We start from the raw sequence: 21,570 nt of genomic DNA on the forward strand, positions 1-21,570 counted from the left end.
ATAATTATACGAATACTGCGATAAAAATAGAGCCGTGTTACACTAAACTCTCTCAAAGGCGACATAGATGCATTTCTGAGCGACTTCCTCATGACAAAATGGATTTGCAGTCTGCCTTTTTTCTTTGAAAGGGTTTGGAGATTGGTTGCTGTGGCGACCAATTTAGCTTCTAAGGCTACAAAGAGAAGGATTAATTCAGGCACCGTGTGTGTGTGTGTGTGTGTGTGTGTGTGAGCGAGAGAGCGAGAGACACTCAGAGAGGGGAGTGTATATACAGCACGCCAGCGTGTGTGTGTGTGTGTGTGTGTGTGTGTGTAGGCCTGAGATATGGAGGGGCTTACCGCCTCGTCTAAAAGCCGTGCAGCCCTGACTGGGAGCAATAATCTCTGATAGTTGCCATGGCCACAGTAATTGGACAGGGTGTGTGTGCATGTGCGTGTGAGGGTGTGTATGTATGTGAGATTTTTTGGGGGAAAGAGATTTTCCCAGCACAGGTATAGATCATATTATATGTCTTAAAGTTTTGCCTGTCTGGATGTGAGCAGAATTAAAAGCCAAACCGTGTTTTCCCTGTGTGGGTGGGGAAAAAACAGGAAAAATGAAAATTACACACAACAATTTAACAGAGCCTGCTTCTTTCAATGCTGCAAAGATAAAATGTATCTTTTTTTAGATAATAGAAATAATATATTTTTGCATCTGCGTCTAGATCTTCATCACTGCTGATTCCTAAGGTTTTTTTTTCCATTGGGCACTGTAGAAAACTACAAATGAGTCAATTTCAAAATTTAAATTCATCATGGTTGCCGTTGCACCCTGGCTAGGTTCAGACTGAAATTGAGCAGGATCAATAGTTTCACAATAGTTTCTTTAAAAAGAATCCCTTTTCACTCCACACAATTTGACATCAGGCAGAGTATAGTATATGACACAATTACTGTTGGTTGAATTCAAACATTTTGCTTCAGTTTCACGGTTAGGCTGTCTCTGTCACATCAACTTCAGAGGACATTACATTTACTTATATTAATTTCCTGGAGACTCGCTCATAACTAAAACCTGTCTAATCCTAATCTTACCCCTTACTCTCACCCTCACCGTAATCCTAACACGCTCTCTACCTTAAAGTCTAATAATCAGATTAATGGGGACCAAAGGAAAACAAGTCTCCATAATGTGACTGCGTAAACAGATTTAGGGAGGACTCTTTCCATTTTCTCTACACACACATTTAACTTTTTTAATATCTAGAAATATTCTTCCAACACACACTTACAGTCACATGCACGAACTCCCACACATGCATGAATGCATTAATAGTGACAGGTGCACAAACACATTAATCAATCCATGGCCCAAAAAGATCTGCTGGGCTTACAGGGCCATTTGAAGAGAGCAATAGTGACAGACCGTGTGTGTGTGTGTGTGTGTGTGTGTGTGTGTGTGTGTGTGTGTGTGTGAGGTAAAGACAGAGAAAGACAAAGAGATAGAGGTTATAGTGTATGTGTCTCAAAGTTGAAGAATGTGTGTGTGTGTGTGTGTGTGTGTGTGTGTGTGTGTGTGTGTGCGCGCGCGCGCCTGTGTGTGTGCGCGCGCGCGCTTGTGTGTGTTGACACAGGCGTGACAGGGTGCGGAGGAGTCATAGAGGTCGCAGGGGGTTTGTCCGCAGTGATGCTCTGATATATAAGAAGTGCTCGTAGTCACGATTGTTATGTAAACCGGGCTCTGTTCCTCCAACTACCATTCCATTACACACACACACACACACACACACACACACACACACACACACATACACACACACACAGAGTGATCATGAGTCTATTGTGACATCATAATTTCACAATATGGGTGTATATTTTGAATTGCAACACTGATGTTAGCAAAATAAAAGTTCTCTGTTGTCATGACAACGAAATAGAAATGATTCCATAAGTGTGTGTAAATCAAAACGGACCACAGATCTCTCCCCTAAAACAAACACTGAGCAGGTGGTTTTGGGGTTAAGGGGAGAGGATTCTTAACTGCAAGGAAAACAGATATTGTAGTTCAAAAGAGAATATGTAAAAGTAAAAAAACAGAAAAAATATTTTTTTCCAAAAAAAAAATCAAAATTCTAAATATGCTGCATTTTTTTTCTTAATTTAATGAAAGACATGATCAGACCTTATTGTTGAGGAACACTCGACCTGATTGGCCCTTCCTAACATCACATCCCCCCCCTCTCCTTCCCCTCCCTGTCAGTGATGGGAACTAACAGTCTGTTCATTCCAGCACAAAATGGACGCTGCTTGTCATCATGCATGGCAGTCCCAGAGTGCCCGTAGACTATTAGTTCCCCTGTGCCTCATCACTGCTGCCTGCATGACAAGCACAACAAGCAGAGGGTTGCGCGGGTCGTGCACGGACAGCGGCACAATGTCATGTCTTGCCTCCTTGGAGTAATGGACGCCAGTGTGTGTGTGTGTGTGTGTGTGTGTGTGTGTGTGTGTGTGTGTTTGTTTGTGTGTTGTAGAGGAGAGAAAGTAGATGGGGTTGTAATTGATCATTGGCGTATGTGCATGTGTAAGAATGTGGATGAGTGGATGGATGTGATTTGTGGTGTGTGTGTGTGTGTGTGTGTGTGTGTGTGTGTGTGTGTGTGTGTGTGTGTGTGTGTGTGTGTGTGTGTGTGTGTGTGTGTGCTTGTGCGTGTGTGTGTTTGAGTTTGAGAGAGTAAGCTGACCCAGATCTGCTTATTAGCATCAGGAGGAGGGGGACGGTAGGCACTTAGAGCTTTGTGCCTGAGCACTGAACTGTGCTCATGCTTCAGTGTCACACCATCAAGCTTCATACAGTAACACCCCTCCCACACACACACACACACACGAACACACACTTTTTCTTCTTTCATCCTTCACATCCCCTGATCCCAAATATCAGTGCTCTCCAGGAAATAAACCCTCTCAATCTAGAAAACAAACTTACTCTAAAATAATGGTAATATTATATACACATGATGAAATTATAAGTTAAAAAAACAGTAAGAATATAACATATCCAAATGGAGATGACATTTGAATCCAATATACAATAGATTGAACAAAATATTGCAGGCCGATAGACATTTTATCCAATAGGAATATTACATATATACTTAATATGTAAATTATATCTAATATCTATTATATATTTCATACATAAAATAAAGTTGATATATCTTTACTTTGCATATTTGCCATTTCAAATAGAATTTATAAGACTGCTGTGATGTGATAATATTGAGAAATACTCGAGAATGAATAAAAAAGGCTACAATCTGACGCTTCCATTTTAATCCAACGTAAATTACATTTCACATTTTATACATCTCTTGCATTAATCTTATGAATGAAACTCTAAAGTTCTGTGTTGCTATTTGAGTTGTATTAATACATCCAGCTTTTTATGGAAATTGATAAATAAAGTGCGCACACAGAAATTCCAGCAAGCAATACTTTTGTCCACGTACATTTGTTACTCTTCATCATATTTTTGTATTGCATCGGATTATACAGGTTATCCCAGTGTGGGATCTCCAACATATCCACTGACTGAATGTGTGAACTGGGGCAGCAGCAGCAGCAGCAGAGCTGAAGTGCAGGTGTCCCACATCACCAGCTGAGGCTCCACCCGGTCAGCTGAGAGTAACAGGATGGCAGACAGAAAGAAATCAGGAATCTCAGGCCTGAGGAAAAATTTCTGTTCACATGGTTACATTCAAAAAGGAACCCTCATCTATTCCTCCGAGCCCAATATTCCCAGCCGACCCCTAATTTCAGGTGATGACGACTGATGATAACAACATTATGAGATTTGTTTGTTTTGTATACAGATTGGAAAAACTGCTGTACCAAATGTTTGATTGTGCGTGGCTGCATCATTTCCATCTAAGGGACATTTTGGGCTTGCCACAGAATTTTGAATTGGAGTTCTGCGGATTTGGCTGAGCAGCAGGATTTTTCTATCAGATTCAAATTTAAACAGTAATGTGAATTTCTAGTGTAAATGGCAACAGCAATTTTTTATAAAGCAGTTTGAATTAAAATGATTTTTTCCCCATACAAACAGTAATTTATGATGCTTGTATATCTTGCTTGTGCGACTACAGTCCGACAGTTTACCTTCATTTACTGAGGATGAGCCAATGTCTCATCTCACAGGGCTGTATTATATACATACAGTGTAGCAGTACGACCCCTGGTGGTGAAAGTGGGGTATTTTTATCCCTAATAATTCTCGTTTGTTGTAAATGCCCATACATACGGTATTTATTCACAATACTGTTCCCAACCTTTTTTTTTGCAGAACAGACAAACAGCTGGGCTAATTTTTTTTGTTGTTGCTGAAAATTGGAATATAAATAATAGAAATGTGGGGCATATTTCGAAAACAACTAAAGTGTTTGGTATTTCATCACACTCTTTTATATTCCACAAATGTTCTTATTTTAGTAGTTAGCGCTCAAATATTTTTCCTGCATATTGCTCTGTAAAGAGTCAACGCCTCTATGTTGTGGCGGAACTACAAGACGACACCAAGCTTCCACTCGGAGCTGTTTTGCAGCAGCACACGTTCAAAATGGCTTCCAAAGAGCGACCGGTCTGTCAAATCTTCTCGTTCCAGGACTGTAAAGCCTCTCCCGACCCGGTCTTCGAGCTGCCCGCCGGCTGTCTGACTCCTACGCCGGCCCCGATAGTGATAGACAACGGCTCCTTCCAGACCCGGGCTGGCTGGGCGACACCAGGGGCCGAGTCCGACTCGCCGCGGCTTCTCTTCAGGTCGGTGGCGGCGCGCAGCAGAGGCGCCGCCCGCAGCGAGACGCAGATCGGCAACGAGATCCCCAATCTGGAGCCGCTGCGGTGGCTGCTGAAGAGCCAGTTCGACCGGAACGTGGTGGTCAACTTCGAGATCCAGGAGCTCATGTTCGACCATGTGTTCACACACCTGGGCATCGCCTCTGAGGTATGACCGCGGGAGCATCGGGAGCGCAATGTCCGTGTCTCCTCTTCCATTTGTTACGTCATCTCTTCATCCTTTCATTATGATATTAATTATCAAAGTGGGAGACAAGCGTTCTCCAAAATCGCTTCCTGAAAAGAAGATATTTTGAGGGCAATAAAGTGTTTTCCAGCTAAATGAGCTCTAATCACACACACACACACACACACGCACACACACACACACACACACACACACACACACACACACACACACACACACACACACACGACTGCACACTGGTAATGTTTGGCCATTTCTGTTGTATATGTAATGTCAGTGATGATCAGATGATCTCACTGCATCACTTTCCCATGATTCCGCAGGGCGGCGTGGAACACCCCCTCGTGCTCACCGAGGCGCCCTGCAACCCGCTGCACTGTCGGCAGATGATGTCGGAGCTTCTGTTCGAGTGCTACCGCGTCCCGCACGTCTCCTACGGCGTGGACGGCTTGTACAGTCTCTACCACAACAACGCTCAGAGGAACATCCAGCCGCCGCCACACACTGGCATCGTTTTGTCCTCGGGATTCCACTGCTCACAGATCCTGCCAGTTATCAATGGCAGGTTAGGATTCACACACACACACGCGCACACACACACACACACACACACACACCACACACACACACACACACACACACACACACACACACACTCACACTCATACACACAAAAGTACTTCTGTGCTTTCAATTTGAAATCATCTACTTTGTCTGTTACTTTCCTGATAAACTTCTGTTTTATTTTGGACTCCTTTGAGTGAAATCATTCACACACACACACACACTGTCTGTGGTTTTGATTCGAGGTTGGACGCGGTGAACTGTAAGCGTGTGAATGTGGCGGGGAGCCAGTCCGCATCCTACCTGCAGCGCCTCCTCCACCTGAAATATCCAGGTCACCTTGCCGCCGTCACGCTCAGCCGCATGGAGGAGCTGCTGCACGAACACAGTTACACTGCCGTAGATTATCATGAAGGTACAATGCGTCGGTGCAAAAATAAACATGTATACATAGTTCCATTGAGAGTTTCACTGAGCGTGTTCACTGCTCCAAGACACAACAGCAAATGACCATAAAGTTTGTGAATAGTTGATGGACTCTCAATTTAATTTTGACATGACTTTTATTGAGGTTGGTGAAACTGCAGGTGGACATGGATTAAAGGACATAGAAGACAACATGAGGATATACACCCTTTTTCTTCTCCTCTTCCTTAACTAACTTTCCATTCCACCATGTTCTCTTCCATACAGAGCTGGAAAAGTGGCGCAGCCCAGCGTTTTATGAGCGCGAGGTTCATCGCATGCAACTTCCCTTCTCGGGTAAGGTGCCGGGCGGCTCTGTGAGTGTGGAGGAGAGGCAGGAGAGACGAGCTCAGCAGCTCCGACGCCTTCAGGAGATCAACGCTCGCCGCCGGGAGGAGAAGCTGCTGCAGGACCAAGAGAGGCTGGACAGACTTATGGCAGTACAGGCAAGGAACCTATTGCATCATGGTACTATGGTTTAATGTAATGCTCTTTTTTTTTACTAATGGTATTTTATATGCGTACACTAAGACTCCCGATAACATAGAAGACAATTAAGAGACGGGCAACTCAGATGTCTGTGTTCACTACTGCAAATGTGTAAAAAAAACATGTAGCCCTAACTAGAGTTCTGTGTGTCCAGGAGCTGATGGACGACGGCCTGTTGGATCAGTTTCACAAGAGCCTGGTGGAGCTCAACATGGACTCAGCTGAGGAGCTGCAGTCGTACATCAACAAGCTGCAGCTGGCTGTGGAGCAGGGCAGACAGAAACTTCTGCACAGTGATGGAGCGGAGGGGAAAATTGAGGTGGGTGTAAAAGAAAAATGACACTGCAAAGTCTTGATATGTTATTTTACTGTTAAGTGCTGTGCCCATATTTTAAGGCTATGTGACTTGTTTATTGTATGTGGTAATTCATGTGAAAAAATATTTTATTTGTTCTTTGAGTGGTTAATATTAAGATATTAGGATAGAAAAATTATGGGAGAACAGGTTTTTGGTTTCAAACTATTGGTTTGCATGTATAACAAAACGTTTTGTTATACATAACTTTTATTAATAAATATAAGTATATGGAGATAACAAGAGAGTGCAACAGTGTTATATGAGTATTTACGTATGTATATACAACAATAAAACAAAGTGGTCGATCTGTTAGTATTCATACAAGCTACAATGTCAATTTTTTACATTTTAAACATTGTCAAATGACAGAAGCTGATAAACCTAGGTGCCACTGAGCGGCAGTAAAATCCGAATGATTCAGTAATTAATTATCATATCTGTGAATGTGCTGCGGGGCTCTTGAGGACTGGTCATACTGCGGCAGACATATCGCCTGAGGCTGTTCTGTCGCTCTCTGCCAGGTGTCTGAGCTGGATCAGCCGATGGACGAGGGAGACGCGGTGACGCTGATGGATTCTGACTTTCCCGAGGACGTGCTGCCTGAAAAGCCTGCTAATGTGGTTCAGGTAGTCGCACAGAGAAATTGGAACTTGCCACACATATTTTTTAGATCCTCATTAATCCTGTGCAAGCAATTATATATTATGGATGTGTGAGATAAATATTTTGTCCTTTATAATGTATTGCGCCAGATCAGTAATGAAAAAGACTTTGCTCATGGGCTGGAACTTGGTGTCATATTCATATCCGCGATGACTGACTTTAATCTTGTCTCCAGCCCATGTTCAGCGTGGCGGAGTACCATCAGCTGTTCGTAGGGACCGAGCGTCTGCGCTGTCCAGAGATCATGTTCCAGCCGTCGCTGACCGGAGAGGACCAAATGGGACTGATGGAGACGCTGCAGTATGTTCTGGCCAGGTAACGATACGCACAGAAACTCAGCATCTATAACATATTATTCATTCCAATTAACTATAGTTCTTTTGAAAAATGGCATGCGAACGGTTACAACTGTAACGTTGGATTGTTTTTCATAATTCTTCTGTTCTACATACAGGTATACTCCAGAGCAGCAGGAGGCGCTGGTGAGCAATGTGTTTCTGACGGGCGGGAACATGCAGTACCCCGGGATGAAGGAGCGAGTGGAGCGAGAGCTGCTCGCGATGAGGCCCTTCCAGTCACACTTCAAGGTACGGCCTATATCCTTCTTAATACTTCATCATAATACATACCTTATGTTATGTGCCAAACCATGATGTTCTGAATCACATCCAACTTCACGTTTCAGAAGTTGACTAATTTTGTTCACAATTTAGAAAAACCTTCATGTTTGATTGTATCTAATTGAGATTTTTGCCACACTTTTGTTTTTAACAATGAGAAGATACAAATAATTTGAAATGGTTCGATCCCTGTGGGTTTTTTTTTAACAGAATATAAATTATCCATTAATGTCAATCCAGGGCTGTAGTGGTTAGCACTTTCACCTCACAGCAAGAAGGTTCTGGGTTCGAATCCCGGTTCAAACCAACCAGGGCCTTTCTGTGTGGAATTTGCATGTTCTCCTGCGTGCATGCGTGGGTTCTCCGGCTTCCTCCCACAGTCCAAAGACATGCAGAATGTCTTTAAATTGACCGTAGGTGTGAATGTGAGAGTGAATGGTTGTTTGTCTCTGTATGTGGCCCTGCGATAGGCGGGCGATCTGTCCAGGGTGACCCCCCCCTGGACTAATTCATATCAGTAGTGATATGAATTAAAATAAATAATTCAAAACTACAGGGAACCAGTTCCTCTTTCTGAACTGGCCAAATACTTTTCAGGTAAGGTAGAAAATCTATTTTCAAATACATTGGAACTCTGGCTGACTCCTTCCCAGGTGACCATGGCGTCGCAGCCGGCCCTGGGCGCCTGGTACGGGGCGAGAGACTGGGCTTTGGAGCATCCCCCTGGAGGAGGAGCGGCAGAGGGATGGATCAGCAGACAGGACTATGAGGAGAAAGGAGGCGAGTATCTGAGTGAACACTGTGCCTCCAACGTCTTCATTCCCCTGAAGATTGTCAAACCGGTTCCTGCTCGCCCCGTGGAGCCCTCCTCCAGCAATGCACTGACTTCAACTGGAGCTCCTGCTGCTGTCCCCACGGTTACGTCTGCGCCGAGTCCCTCCTCTTCTACTGTCGCTGCTGATGTTTCTATGGTTACCTCCTAAACTGAGGTCTCAGACATCATGAGTCTTATTTTTGGAAGTGTTTTTATTATTTTCTGTGGTGAATCCACTCTCATTCAGTTTGACTTGTGTGCTTCTACATCTGTTTCCGTTTCCAATCTCGTCTTTCAACATCGCCCAGACAGTAAATCAGAGGACAATAAGATTGTCTGAAGGAGTAAAGATAAATTAGGTTATTTTTGTTGTTGATATTTCAGATTGCTGGGAAATCTCCTGTCTACACATGATTGTCACTGCACATGAAGTATGTCAATGTGGTCTGTTGATGGCATTTCTCTGTGGACATAATACACATACACACAACGGTGTAAGATCAGTAGTTATATAAAGGAATTAATTGAAAATTAATTAATTATTATTTCTTTATGTCCAGTAATTGTATTAACATTTTATGAGTGTTGAATGATGAACACACTTCCTGTCCTGTGCTTTCCGTCTGCAGGGAACCTCACCTCTGAACACTTGTATTATCATGACTGGACCTGTTTGGCTTTGGAAATACTGATTTGTCTTATTTTCTTTATGCTTCAGGAATTTAAAAGACTGTTCACATTGAATGGGCATCAAATGTATTATCTCACATGTCCAATTGGAATATGTATATATTTTTTGTATCTTTATATAAATAGAATTAGCTTTTTTTTATGTTTTTAAGAAAAATAGATTTTCACTGATGGAAATGCCTGTTTGCTTCTGACTGACTGATGGGGTGAGAAGACAGTCTGGCTGATGTCTGATGCCACTTGTAACAGATGAAAAGACATTTTGTTTTCTTACAGTGTTTTTCCACTCACTAGAAAAAGTGAGTGGATCATAGCTACTATGATATATAATATTTTTTCTATTTTGGAATCTTTCAACTATTCTTTAGATTAATCGATTAGTTGTGTTATCTGACAAATGCAGAAACTGTTTCCCACCGCTGGGGATGATTTCTTCAAAATCACATTTGAGAACCTGGGACCAGAGAATGTTCTGCAGCGGTCGATAAATAAACCAACACTTTCAGCATGACTCTGGATAGTCGAAAGAACATAGCAAATTAAGTTGTTCAAGTAAATGCCTCGAAAGCTTGACATGTAAAACCACAAACATTTTTCTAGGGATGAGAACAAGTTTCATTTACTAAATTGGGTGAACTGTCCTTTTAAATGCTGCCTGTGTGTGGCTGAATAGTGTTTTGTACCACTAGATGGCACAGATGAACTAAAATCTATTCATTATGTCTTCAGCTGTGCGACTGCACTGTTAACAACACAAGTAGATCCATTATACAGTACAACACAGGCCTCTAATGTAATTTCTAATAGATTTTCTTAAAGGGGTTTCATCTTATTGAACTACGGAAGGTTTTCAGTAATGCTGATACTGACGCGGTGCTTGGCGAATAACAAAATGTACTTTCTTTTAAACGAACAACTCTACAAACCGATGGTTTGATCAGCTTGATATTAAGAAAAAACCATGACAATCTGATACTATGGACACCTTATGGATAACGTGCGGAGCTCAATTCACTTTCAACTGATCTAAAGGTTTTCAGCCTCACTGTGGAACTGTCAGGTGTTTGCTGAACTGCTGTTTTGCTCCTAGTTGGTCCACGTCATGAACCCAGCTGACCTCGGCAGCCTGACAGTATGATGTGGTGGTAAACTGAAGGTTGAAAAACTCAAGACAGCTTGTTTCTGCCTCTCCTGTAACACACGCACGCACGCACGCACACACATACACAAACAAACACACTTTTCTTCTTTCATCCTTTCACACACGCAGTGTGGTCTGGTTTCTACAGCAGTCGGGCTAAACAGAGTCAAAACAGGCAGATTTAGGCTCAAATTTAACAAGAGGGATTACAAAGTGAAAAAACAAGGCAATATCTTTTATCTGTGTAAAAGTAAGTAAAGTGGATTTATTTGGATTTAGGATTTATGGCTACACCCCTTTTCATCAAGGCTTTTATTAATGATATTTAGGAGACAAACTCCACTAAAGCTGCAAGTGCGACACAAAAATGTCAACAATCGCTGTTGTTACTAAATGTTCATTTCCATACGATGCATAGTCATCACGCTCAGCCTATCGAGCTGCCGCTGTGTCGCGGTTTGGTTTTGTTCTACCCCATGATCAAGCAGATCTTGAAGCTTATTAATGAGAGTCTTTGAGAAATACATATTTGATAGTCATCATATTCAGAGATGATAGTGGTGCTTCTTGAGCCTTTACAATTGTGGCTCAAATAAAAGACCAAAACAAAGAACAGATGTGTCGGGTGGTCATGGTGCCGACTTATATCCACGTTCATACTTCCTCCTCCTTTGCTCAACCTCTAGCATCCATTTTTTTTTTCTCTGCTCTGTGCACCGTCACCACCTTGACAGGTGTTTTTGTGATGTACGAGTCACAGATTTCCTGTTAGGACCAATAAATGTCATCATTAGGTGCAGCTCAAGTGATACTGTAGATAAACCGTGCGGGGATCTTGTGTATTTTTAAACAAGACTGCAGTATGGTAGGTCAGCAGGAACAACCAGACAGGGCCGAGCTTGTGTCACACGAACCTGTGTTGGAGGGGAGAAGGAAGTAAAAGAACTCAGAGCTGGCAGTGTGACAGATACACAATGAGATTTATTTTAATGGTTTGCACGATCATCTTTCATTTTCCCAGTGGAATAGGTAAGCCTGTCGAAAATTCACAGTAATTCTGGAAGAAAACAACAGATTCCATCTCTCTCTCTGTCTCTCCCTCTGTCTTCCACCAGAACAGGAAGGTCTTCATGGTTACCGAGTTTAAAATAGCCTGTAAGCAGAAGGTCCTGTTGGCATAGTTACAGTACATAGACCAGGTACAGTAGCTGCAAGTTCAGGAGTTAAAATCCAGCTCGATGTTTGCTGCAGACAAAGTTCACTGCGTCCACGTTTCCTCTCTTCAGTCTGGGCTGTAATGTGGTCAGACTGCTGCAGAGCCTTGTGTGAGGGTGGGAAGCCTGTGAGGGATCATGTCATTAGTCATCTGTGAGTGACTCCCGGGTTCCCAGAGTGGAAATACGGTTGAAAAGCTTGAACCTACATTGTGTGACGCATTCTTATCAAATGTCATTGCGTATGAAAAATTAGAAAATGATGGAACAATATGGAGAATTAGAATAAGTTTGTTTTGTCATTTTAATTTAGTCCGAACATAAATTAGCAGCTGCAAAAATACACTAAATTGCAAGTCGGAGTCGTGCATTCAAAATTCCACTGGAGCTGATTTTAGCCATTACCTGTATATATACACTTGCTGGTGTTTTAATCTGATAGCAATGATTGATTATAGGATTTTTTAAATGTAAAATACCAATCTGCAAATTAACAGTGACTCTAGCTGTGAAATCGTGGCAGGGTTAGGGGGTTCAGGGTTTCACTCTGACATGTTGTACAGTGAAAGTATTAAGTAGAATAGACCTGACGTTTCCTGCCTGGACAGAGAACATGCTGCAGTCTCTGTGTCATTAATGGCCTATTGTTATTTAAACATCATTTATTTCTGTAGTACTACTTGGTTTATATGTTAAAGGGATACTCCGCTCAAAATGTGTCTCTTCTTGGGTATAAATCACTCTATTCCTGTAATTTTGCAAAAAGGGCTGTAAAACTATTTGTAACTAACTTCAATAAAGCAGAGGCTGTTCCTCCGTGTCTGCTGAATAAATCCACTTCTCTATCATCAACTCATTTGTTCCACTGATTTGAAGACTCGAAGAAGGCAATAGTGTTACGAAAAGGCAGCATGTTTAGCCAAAGATTTAGAAAAATATATATATGTATACCATGAAAATACTAAGTAAGTATTTGACTAAGTAAGTGAACTATGTTGCATGAACAGTTTGAGAAGTTTCTGTCTGTGTTTTCATACTTTTTTTTTTTTTTTTACCACCGTGATAACTTGACACTTTTTGAATCCTTTATATTTGATTTGAACCCCACCTCTTTTTTTTCCAGAGCCGCCTTTCAACCCGACAGGAGTGTTTCATACTAAACAGGTAGTTCCTGTGCTATCATTTAAAAACCAGCTGTCAACACACACACACACACACACACACACACACACACACGGCTTTGACAGGTTTGGTGGAGGCACCTTGGCGCCATCTCACTCTGGGATTTCCTATACAGTCTGCTGACACTGACAAAGTTATTGTGATATAAGAATAAATCTCTGCTGTTATCGAAAACATTGTAGCTCCAGTTTTTGCAAAACATCACTTTATTTAAAGACGTATGCAAAAAATTACACAAATGTCATTCTGAGACATACGTTCTTTGTAATAATAATAATAATAATAGTAATACGTTTTATTTATAGAGCACTTTTTACCTTCTAGAGGATCACCATGTGACTTAATGGTGCCTGTAATAAACAGTGACACGTATCTGGGGTAGAAAGCAAAGTGCTCACGTGACAAACTGATTTAGATTTGTTTTAACTTGAAATTGAACTGGAGCACATTGAAACATAGAAAATGACACAGGTCCGTTTCCCCCTAAAAAAAATACAGGTATGTGTTTTTATAATACTGTCAGTATCAATCAGTGCAAAACACAACAGTATATCTTTTGTAGCCGAAGAGCATTGTTGCCCTCCTTTGGCTGATAGTTCTTGTTTTGTGTTGTCACTTCTGACAGAGATTGTGCGAGTAAATGAGAATTTCGGATGTTAAAAAGAAAAACAGAACATCCCGTGAGCCTCCGATAATTAAAAATGAAGTGTTAATGTGAAGGTGACATCTTCATTGTGCTCCAGGCATCGCCGCGTCACGATTTCCTGTTATGTTTTTCTTTGGTTTGCAACTTTGACTCTTTCAGATGAGGATGTCATGGCTGGGGTTCAGATCTGATCATCATCCAGAGTTCTTTTAAAAAAAATGTTTAGGTTTAGGTCTAAAGAAGAGACAATATGAAATAATCACTGAACAACAACAGTTTTCTGTGCGAGTGTTTGTATTTCCATTTGGTGGCAAACCAGAATTCTAGCATTTCAATGGTGTTTTTTTGTTTTTGTTTTGAGCCTCATTCCTGATGTTGTCACAGCTTCGAACTGAACTGTGTTTTTTGGGGCGTTTTCTACACACTGTCTTTTTGCACTGTTATCTTTACAGATATGATGTGGTCGACTGAAGAGGTTCGTACGCACAGAAATTCCCCAATGGACACTGTGTTTGTATGCTTTTCTACTTCCTCCCGTCAGCTCCCGAGGGGCCCAAAAAAAAAAGAAGTCTTCGCTCTCGGTCAAGGAAATGAGGGAGAAAGGGCCTCTGAGCTCTCTGCAGCAGCTTGCACGACTTCTTCTGATTGACCACCCTGATATGAGGGACGAGTTACAGTAATGCACATCCACAAGGACGAGACCTCACTGTTCAAATACAAACTGTTTGTCAGTCTAATCATCCCAACAGGGGAGGCACAAGTGGCTGTAATCTGATGTAAATGACCTCCCCCTCCTCCTCCACTCCTCCCTCCACACGCAGAGTGCAACAGGTCCATGCCCCGTCTGTGCACAGCTCTGCAAAGCCTCTGGTTGTTCATAACAGGGGCCTGAATCACTGACTTTGACTAATATCTTCCTATAATTTTAAAAAACTGGAGCAATGGGATTTCGGACAGCTTGAGAGCATGCTAAAAAGCACCCAGGCGTGAGTAACCTTTATTTAATTCCTGTTATTATATTTTGTTGGGGGGTGTTTCATGTTTGGACAAAGTGGTAATAACCCGTTTTCATAATAAAATGCTTTAACAGAACCCATCAAAGTGTCTGCACTGTCTAATATCGTGAATTTTACTCGTAAAAATATGATAAAATTAAAAGGAACAATCAGAAATGTCTAATCGACATGAAAAGGATTGAAATATGGATTGTGCTACGCTGAGTGCAATCAGCATTTGGACAGCTCCTACGTTTACTGCAACAGTTTGTTTAAAAACATTATGAAATTAATTCTATGAAGCTATTTTTTTCATCTGTTTTGTTGCTTACATTATTTCTTTTATAAATATGAAACTATTCTTATTCATATTTATTCTGCCAGAACCATGCACATTATCAAACATCATTGCTGTATCCCTTCACTGAGTGGATCCGTTCTACTGTGTGCGTTTTCTTCTATTTATTCAATTAACATTACCTGTACCTGGTTAAATGTCACATTAAGATTAAAATGTACATTTTGGCACTCAAACCATTTTCTCAGATAGGATCACTAGAATATGTGAGTATCACAATGAATCTATAGCCTAATATTCTGCATTTTATTATGCCACCTAGACCTCACTATGAATTCAGTTAAAGCCCTTTGGCAGTAAAATGCAAAAGCTTGATACAGTTTTTGTAGCGTGTTTGTAATTAATCAAACCAAGAGACATGATCTGAGTCTCATTTCATCATAATTCAGTTGGTTAAGTTGCTCCAGTGGCTCATTTGAAATCAAATCAAACTGAGACAGGCGGAAGAAACTTTGAAAAGGGTGCCATGACTTTTAGAAACCATCTAAATCTGAACTGACAAAAATCTAAGCATTTGGGAAACGAGTAGTTGGAATAAAATACATTTAAGTTTTCCCTGCAGGGGACAGGATTACCTCTGCATTTTTTTTTACCAGCTCTGCTGTCACAGAACGAAGTGACAGAGTTTTAACTTCTTGTCATCAGCTTCCCGGGAGACACACAGAGAGAGAGAGAGAGAGAGAGAGAGAGAGAGAGAGAGAGAGAGAGAGAGAGAGAGAGAGAGTGGAAATCCCTATGAGACTCCACCAGAGCTCCTTGATATCATCCGGACAGACAAACACTCAGAGATACAAACAGTAATAGAGCGAGAGAAGCTGCAGGGAGCAAATCCCTGTGAGCCTCAAGAAGCCTCTTGATCAAGACAGACAGACAGACAGACAGACTGAGAGACAGACTGACTGACAGACAGACAGACAGACAGACAGACAGACTGAGAGACAGACAGACTGACAGACAGACAGACGACAGACAGACAGACTGAGAGACAGACAGAGAGATAGACAGACAGACAGACTGAGAGACAGACAGACAGACTGACAGACAGACAGACAGACTGAGAGACAGACTGACTGACAGACAGACAGACAGACAGACAGACAGACTGAGAGACAGACAGACTGACAGACAGACAGACGACAGACAGACAGACAGACAGACAGACTGAGAGACAGACTGACTGACAGACAGACAGACAGACAGACAGACAGACTGACTGACTGACAGACAGACAGACAGACAGACAGACAGACTGAGAGACAGACTGACTGACAGACAGACAGACAGACAGACAGACAGACAGACTGAGAGACAGACTGACTGAGAGACAGACAGACAGACTGAGAGACAGACAGACTGACAGACAGACAGACGACAGACAGACAGACTGAGAGACAGACAGACAGACAGACAGACAGACAGACAGACAGACAGACAGACTGAGAGACAGAGAGACAGACAGACAGACAGACTGAGAGACAGACAGACAGACAGACAGACAGACAGACAGACTGAGAGACAGACAGACAGACAGACTGAGAGACAGACAGACAGACAGACAGACAGACAGACAGACAGACTGAGAGACAGACAGACAGACAGACAGACTGAGAGACAGACAGACAGACAGACAGACAGACAGACTGAGAGACAGACAGACAGACAGACAGACTGAGAGACAGAGAGACAGACAGACAGACAGACACACAGAGAGACAGACAGACAGACACACAGAGAGACAGACAGACAGACAGACACAGAGAGACAGAGATGAAGCGTCCACAGCATATAGTCCCAATTGTTTGAATTTAAACATCAATCCATCCATTATCTATATTTTTGCTGGGGAACCGGTGCAATTCCCGAGTGACATTGTGAACTAAACCCCAGACATGTCGCCAGCAAACGTACACAGACAAACAACCATATAGAGACAAATTACCATTTACACCTACGGGGAATTTAGAGTCCTCAATTAAGCCACGCTGCTTGTTTTTGTGCTGTGGGAGCGAGCTGGAGGATGTCAGATGCTTCAAAGTGACCCAGGAAGTTGTTGTATACACACATAGCCCAATCTGCCCCAAACCTCACATGTTTAATATAGGTCCTGCCCTGGAGACATTTAAATGCCAATATTCTATATTCTATAATACTGCCAATCTGTGACAGTCACCAATCGGTCTTGTCGTTGGTTTGTACACAGCAACAAGATGCATGCTTGGTGCTGTGTTCCGCAGCGCTACAAACAGGACATTCAAAATGTCCGCTGACACGCATTTCGCGCAGGGAAAAAACTGATGGCTGAGACCTGTCAATGTCATTTAGTGAAAGTAAACTGAAACAACATCAGATTTAAGAAACCTAATCTTTTGATTCTCTCTCTCTTTCTTCCTTCAGCTCATCCCCCAGTTCTTCTTCATCTGTTTGGGGATAGGCGGGGCGTCTCTGTACCTGTTCCGCTTGGCCAGAGGACCCTATGTTGTGTGAGGAACTTTAACATATTCTCCCTGACTTCTGATGATACATTATGAAAAAATAATATGTAATGTCAATGTGATTCTCGCTGAAACAAACAAAAACAAAAAAAACCCTGACAGCAACCTGTTCAATTATTTGAACCTCTCTATTTTCTCACCAACATCTAACATCAGGTAAGACTTTTTTCTTTCCGTCCGGTTTTGGATCCAGTGCCTCAATTTGCACAAGGAATCTGCTAAATGGCTTGTTAATAGCAGAGAGGTGTTAAGTTATTCTTTCACATTAAGGATGAAATAGTCATTCAAATTAAGCTCAGACTCTTCCTTCCTCTGTCAGCCAGTGACATCCTCCCGAAACGCAGACTGGTTGACATGTTAATGAGGCATGTGGAGGACAGTTGGACACTCCCCCCCCCCACCACGATTAAACAGGAGGATGTGTTTTTACGAGTGTTGCTGACCACAGGGTTCCCTGCTTGCTTTCATCCCTCCCTGCCACCACCTCTTGTTTGCACGTCCTCTCCTCCCGCTGCTACCCAAACTGTCGATCTGCCCGTAATGATACTCCGATAACAGCACAACACAGCTAAGTGCTGTTAACAAGAGCCTCACAGGATGGTGCGCTGTCTCGCCTCTCTGCCGGCCTTTCATCATTTCCTTGCGGCGGGCGACTGTTTACGAGCTCGATGAAATCGCCGGAGTGAGTGTCGCGGTGGGGGCACAGCGGGCTCGGAGCACGCGCTTGTGTGCTGAGTTTGAATGTGACCCTCAGCTTTATCGCATTTATGTTTCTTTGTTTTTTTGTTTTTTTTTACTGCGTGCTATCTAACCAGGCAGGGGGGTGCAATAAAGCTGCTCACAGGGGTATCAGTGTCAGCGGGGGTCAGAAATGAGAGTGGATCGAATTCCTAGGCGAACCAACGTGATGCCAATTCATCCCAAGCTTGTGCATATGTTTGTGTGTTTAGCTGGAACAAGACCAATAACCCCGAGCCGTGGAATAAACTTGACCCCACATACCAGTACAAGGTAGGTGTTCAGTGTTAGGAAACCGGGTCTACCTGCATTTCACATTTTTAAACCCTCTTCAGTTGAATTTGATCCTCTTCTTCTTCTTCTTCCTCAGTTTGTAGCCATCTCCACGGACTACAAAAACCTGAAGAAGGACGGACCCAAGTTCTAAATCTCCCAACCCGGAGAGGAAGAAAAAATCACAGAACATGCTGATCCAGGGTCAGATTCATACCCCCCCTCCCCTCCCCATTTCGAGCAGAAGGTGAAATGAATCCCTGATCAGGATTTCCTTAAAAACCCCTTGGAGTCGGCTGGCGATGAGCTGGTGACAGTGTTAATGAGATCTGAGGCTGTCATTTCAAAGTTCAATGCGATAACCACTTTGATATATACTATGCTGCTGTGTTTTAGAGTATTGAATGCATTTATTTGCATGCTCCAGGCATCTATTACACTCTGATATGCATCTTTAAGGTTCCTCTTCTTTTGTTCAGTGTCCAAAGATTGAATGTAGCATAGTGTCGTCTTCCTCTGCAGCTACATGGCTTGTTTTCTCTTATATATATATATATATATATATATATATTTATATCTTGAATATAAGTGTGGAGCTTTCTCATTAACACTGATAGTCAAGTTAATGTGACAGAACTGCAAGTGTTTCTTCATAACTGTCACATGATTGTAGATTTAACAACTTCTAAATTTCCACGAAGACCATTAAAAACTGTTGAGATGCAAATATCGAACAAAATTCTTTTTATGTTTGGATGAGAGTACTTTCTCTCTCCTTCTCTCTCGCACTTCCTCACGCACACACACAACAACACACACTCACACACACACACACACACACACATGCAGAGAGGTGACTGTTCTTCAAACACCTGCATGGTACTGAGTCGGATACAGATCTTTTTCCACATCCCAAGATAAAAATACATAATCAGTAACTGATGGAACAGATCCATCTGCTTACAGTGTGTGTGTGTGTGTGTGTGTGTGTGTGTGTGTGTGCCAGTGGTGTGTGGCAGCAGCCCTGTGTCTTTGATCAGTGACAGCAGTGGCAGGATGTTGAACAGTCCCCCAGCATGGCGTTGATGTATGACAGCAGAGCACATGCACTGTGTAAAACCTGAGCGCATGCATACACACACACACGCACACACACACGCACGCACGCACACACACACACACACACGCACACATGCACGCACGCACACACACACACACACACACAGATCCAGGCACCGAATGTCTCTTAATGCTGCTGTCTCTTAAAAACAAGCACTAACTGTAAAAATGCATTTTGAGTGGAAATGAAAAACACTGTTGAATCCGGTGGAAATTCTTTGTGTGATTTAATCTATAAACTTTATAAACAGAAACAGGACAAAGAAGACTGAACAGCATTAACAGTCGAGGAACAAAATACAGTTTTTTGTGTTTGCTGCATATTCAACTCAACTGGCTTTACTCCTCTAAAAAGACACAGAACAGAAGTGTTGAATGAAAAGCCGAGTCATGTTAAAATGAATATGAATCCCTGGTAACTCTCTGGAGACCATCATTTGCCGGTCCTAAACTTGAAACTGGGTGGCATATGTCCCATGGAGTATTCCCGTTGTCTTATCTAATATTGACCTTCAGTATTTGTCCCTCCTTCTTTCCTGCTTTATCTAATTCCTCAGAAACCACCTTACTACTTCTGAAGGATAAATGAAAGAAACTTTTAAATTCTTACAGGAACTCTCATGTTTGTTCAGTGAAGGTGAGACTCGTGTTTCATCCTCTCAGGAAACCTCAGACCACGCCTTCGGCTCTGAGTTCGTATTCATCTCAGTGTCGGCTGTGTGTTCCTCCCCGTAATGCAACAGAAAGAGGGAATGAAGTGAGAATAAGAATAACGTTGCTTCTTGTGAACGTGTGAATGTTGTGGCGATAGGGAGAGGTCTTGTGACCCAGAACGATGGAAAATGTGGGATCAAATGATTTCCCCAGAGGAAATTGCAAAGCCTCAAGATAGACAAACACACACACACACAAACACACACACACACATACTAACGTCAAAGGAGTTGTCAGGTCATGAGAAACAGGCACAGCGATGAAGCGGATGAGACGTTATTTGTCTTGTGACGCTGTGTGTGTGTGTGTGTGTGTGTGTGTGTGTGTGTGTGTGTGTGTGTGTGTCCGTGTGTGTTTTCTGACAACAGAGATGAGAGCTTCCCCGACCTTTGACCTGTGATTCAGCCGGCCACTCTGTGCGGAGAGGACACATTCCTCTGGCAGACGCTGAAGCGACAACTTTCATCTAAAAATTCAGAAGACAGGAAAACAAAATATTACTGTACGCGCTCGTAGAGGCATCAGCAGCGCTTCATGTCGCAAAGCTCGTTCAGTGATGCTTTATGAAACACTTTTTATGTAAGAGGAACCATTCCTCTTGGAATCACACATGAAAATTTCAGAATAAAAATTAAAACAAACGCTTAAACTTCATCCCAGAGAGAAAGATGAAGTCGTCTGGCTCGGCTGGGAGTACAAAGATCTGACAGCAGCAATTTAAAGCATTCAAATGAACAGAGATGCAAGTTCTGAAAGTTTTTTTAGGAAAATACAGCGAAGGACTCATATATCTACATATATTATCATTATGTAATGTAACAGGGCGACAAAAAGAGACAGTATCACAAAAATAAAAATGTGTTTGTTAGATACAGACATAGAGAGGATGGTTGCATCCCAACATATTTTTCAGGATGTGAAGCTTTTGGCTGCAACTATCTTCCTGCAACAAGATCTGTGTCTCTGGACTTGTTCCTGAAGTCGACAGCGGCAGAAAGTGACCAGAGGAAAGG

At 42.4% G+C, this 21,570-nt stretch overlaps 2 protein-coding genes across 2 annotated transcripts; both read left to right on the plus strand.

The window, feature by feature from the left end:
* Nucleotides 1-4,561: 4,561 nt before the first annotated feature.
* Nucleotides 4,562-11,436, plus strand: actr5 (actin related protein 5). The gene is made up of 9 exons (XM_035645575.2): nucleotides 4,562-4,983; nucleotides 5,346-5,587; nucleotides 5,832-6,001; nucleotides 6,280-6,497; nucleotides 6,695-6,859; nucleotides 7,420-7,524; nucleotides 7,737-7,876; nucleotides 8,016-8,148; nucleotides 8,835-11,436. Exons 1-9 carry the CDS (start codon nucleotides 4,600-4,602, stop codon nucleotides 9,162-9,164), a joined length of 1,887 nt encoding a protein of 628 aa, XP_035501468.1. The 5' UTR covers nucleotides 4,562-4,599; the 3' UTR covers nucleotides 9,165-11,436.
* Nucleotides 11,437-14,705: 3,269 nt separating this feature from the next.
* ndufa4l2a (NDUFA4 mitochondrial complex associated like 2a) lies at nucleotides 14,706-19,451 on the plus strand. The gene is given in 4 exon segments (XM_035645577.2): nucleotides 14,706-14,854; nucleotides 17,616-17,701; nucleotides 18,664-18,724; nucleotides 18,822-19,451. Coding segments are annotated over 4 exon segments (249 nt in total). The 5' UTR covers nucleotides 14,706-14,809; the 3' UTR covers nucleotides 18,879-19,451.
* The last annotated feature ends 2,119 nt before the right edge of the window (nucleotides 19,452-21,570 follow it).

The sequence above is a fragment of the Scophthalmus maximus genome, chromosome 3, assembly GCF_022379125.1.
Source record: "Scophthalmus maximus strain ysfricsl-2021 chromosome 3, ASM2237912v1, whole genome shotgun sequence".
In the NCBI taxonomy this organism is placed as follows: domain Eukaryota; kingdom Metazoa; phylum Chordata; class Actinopteri; order Pleuronectiformes; family Scophthalmidae; genus Scophthalmus; species Scophthalmus maximus.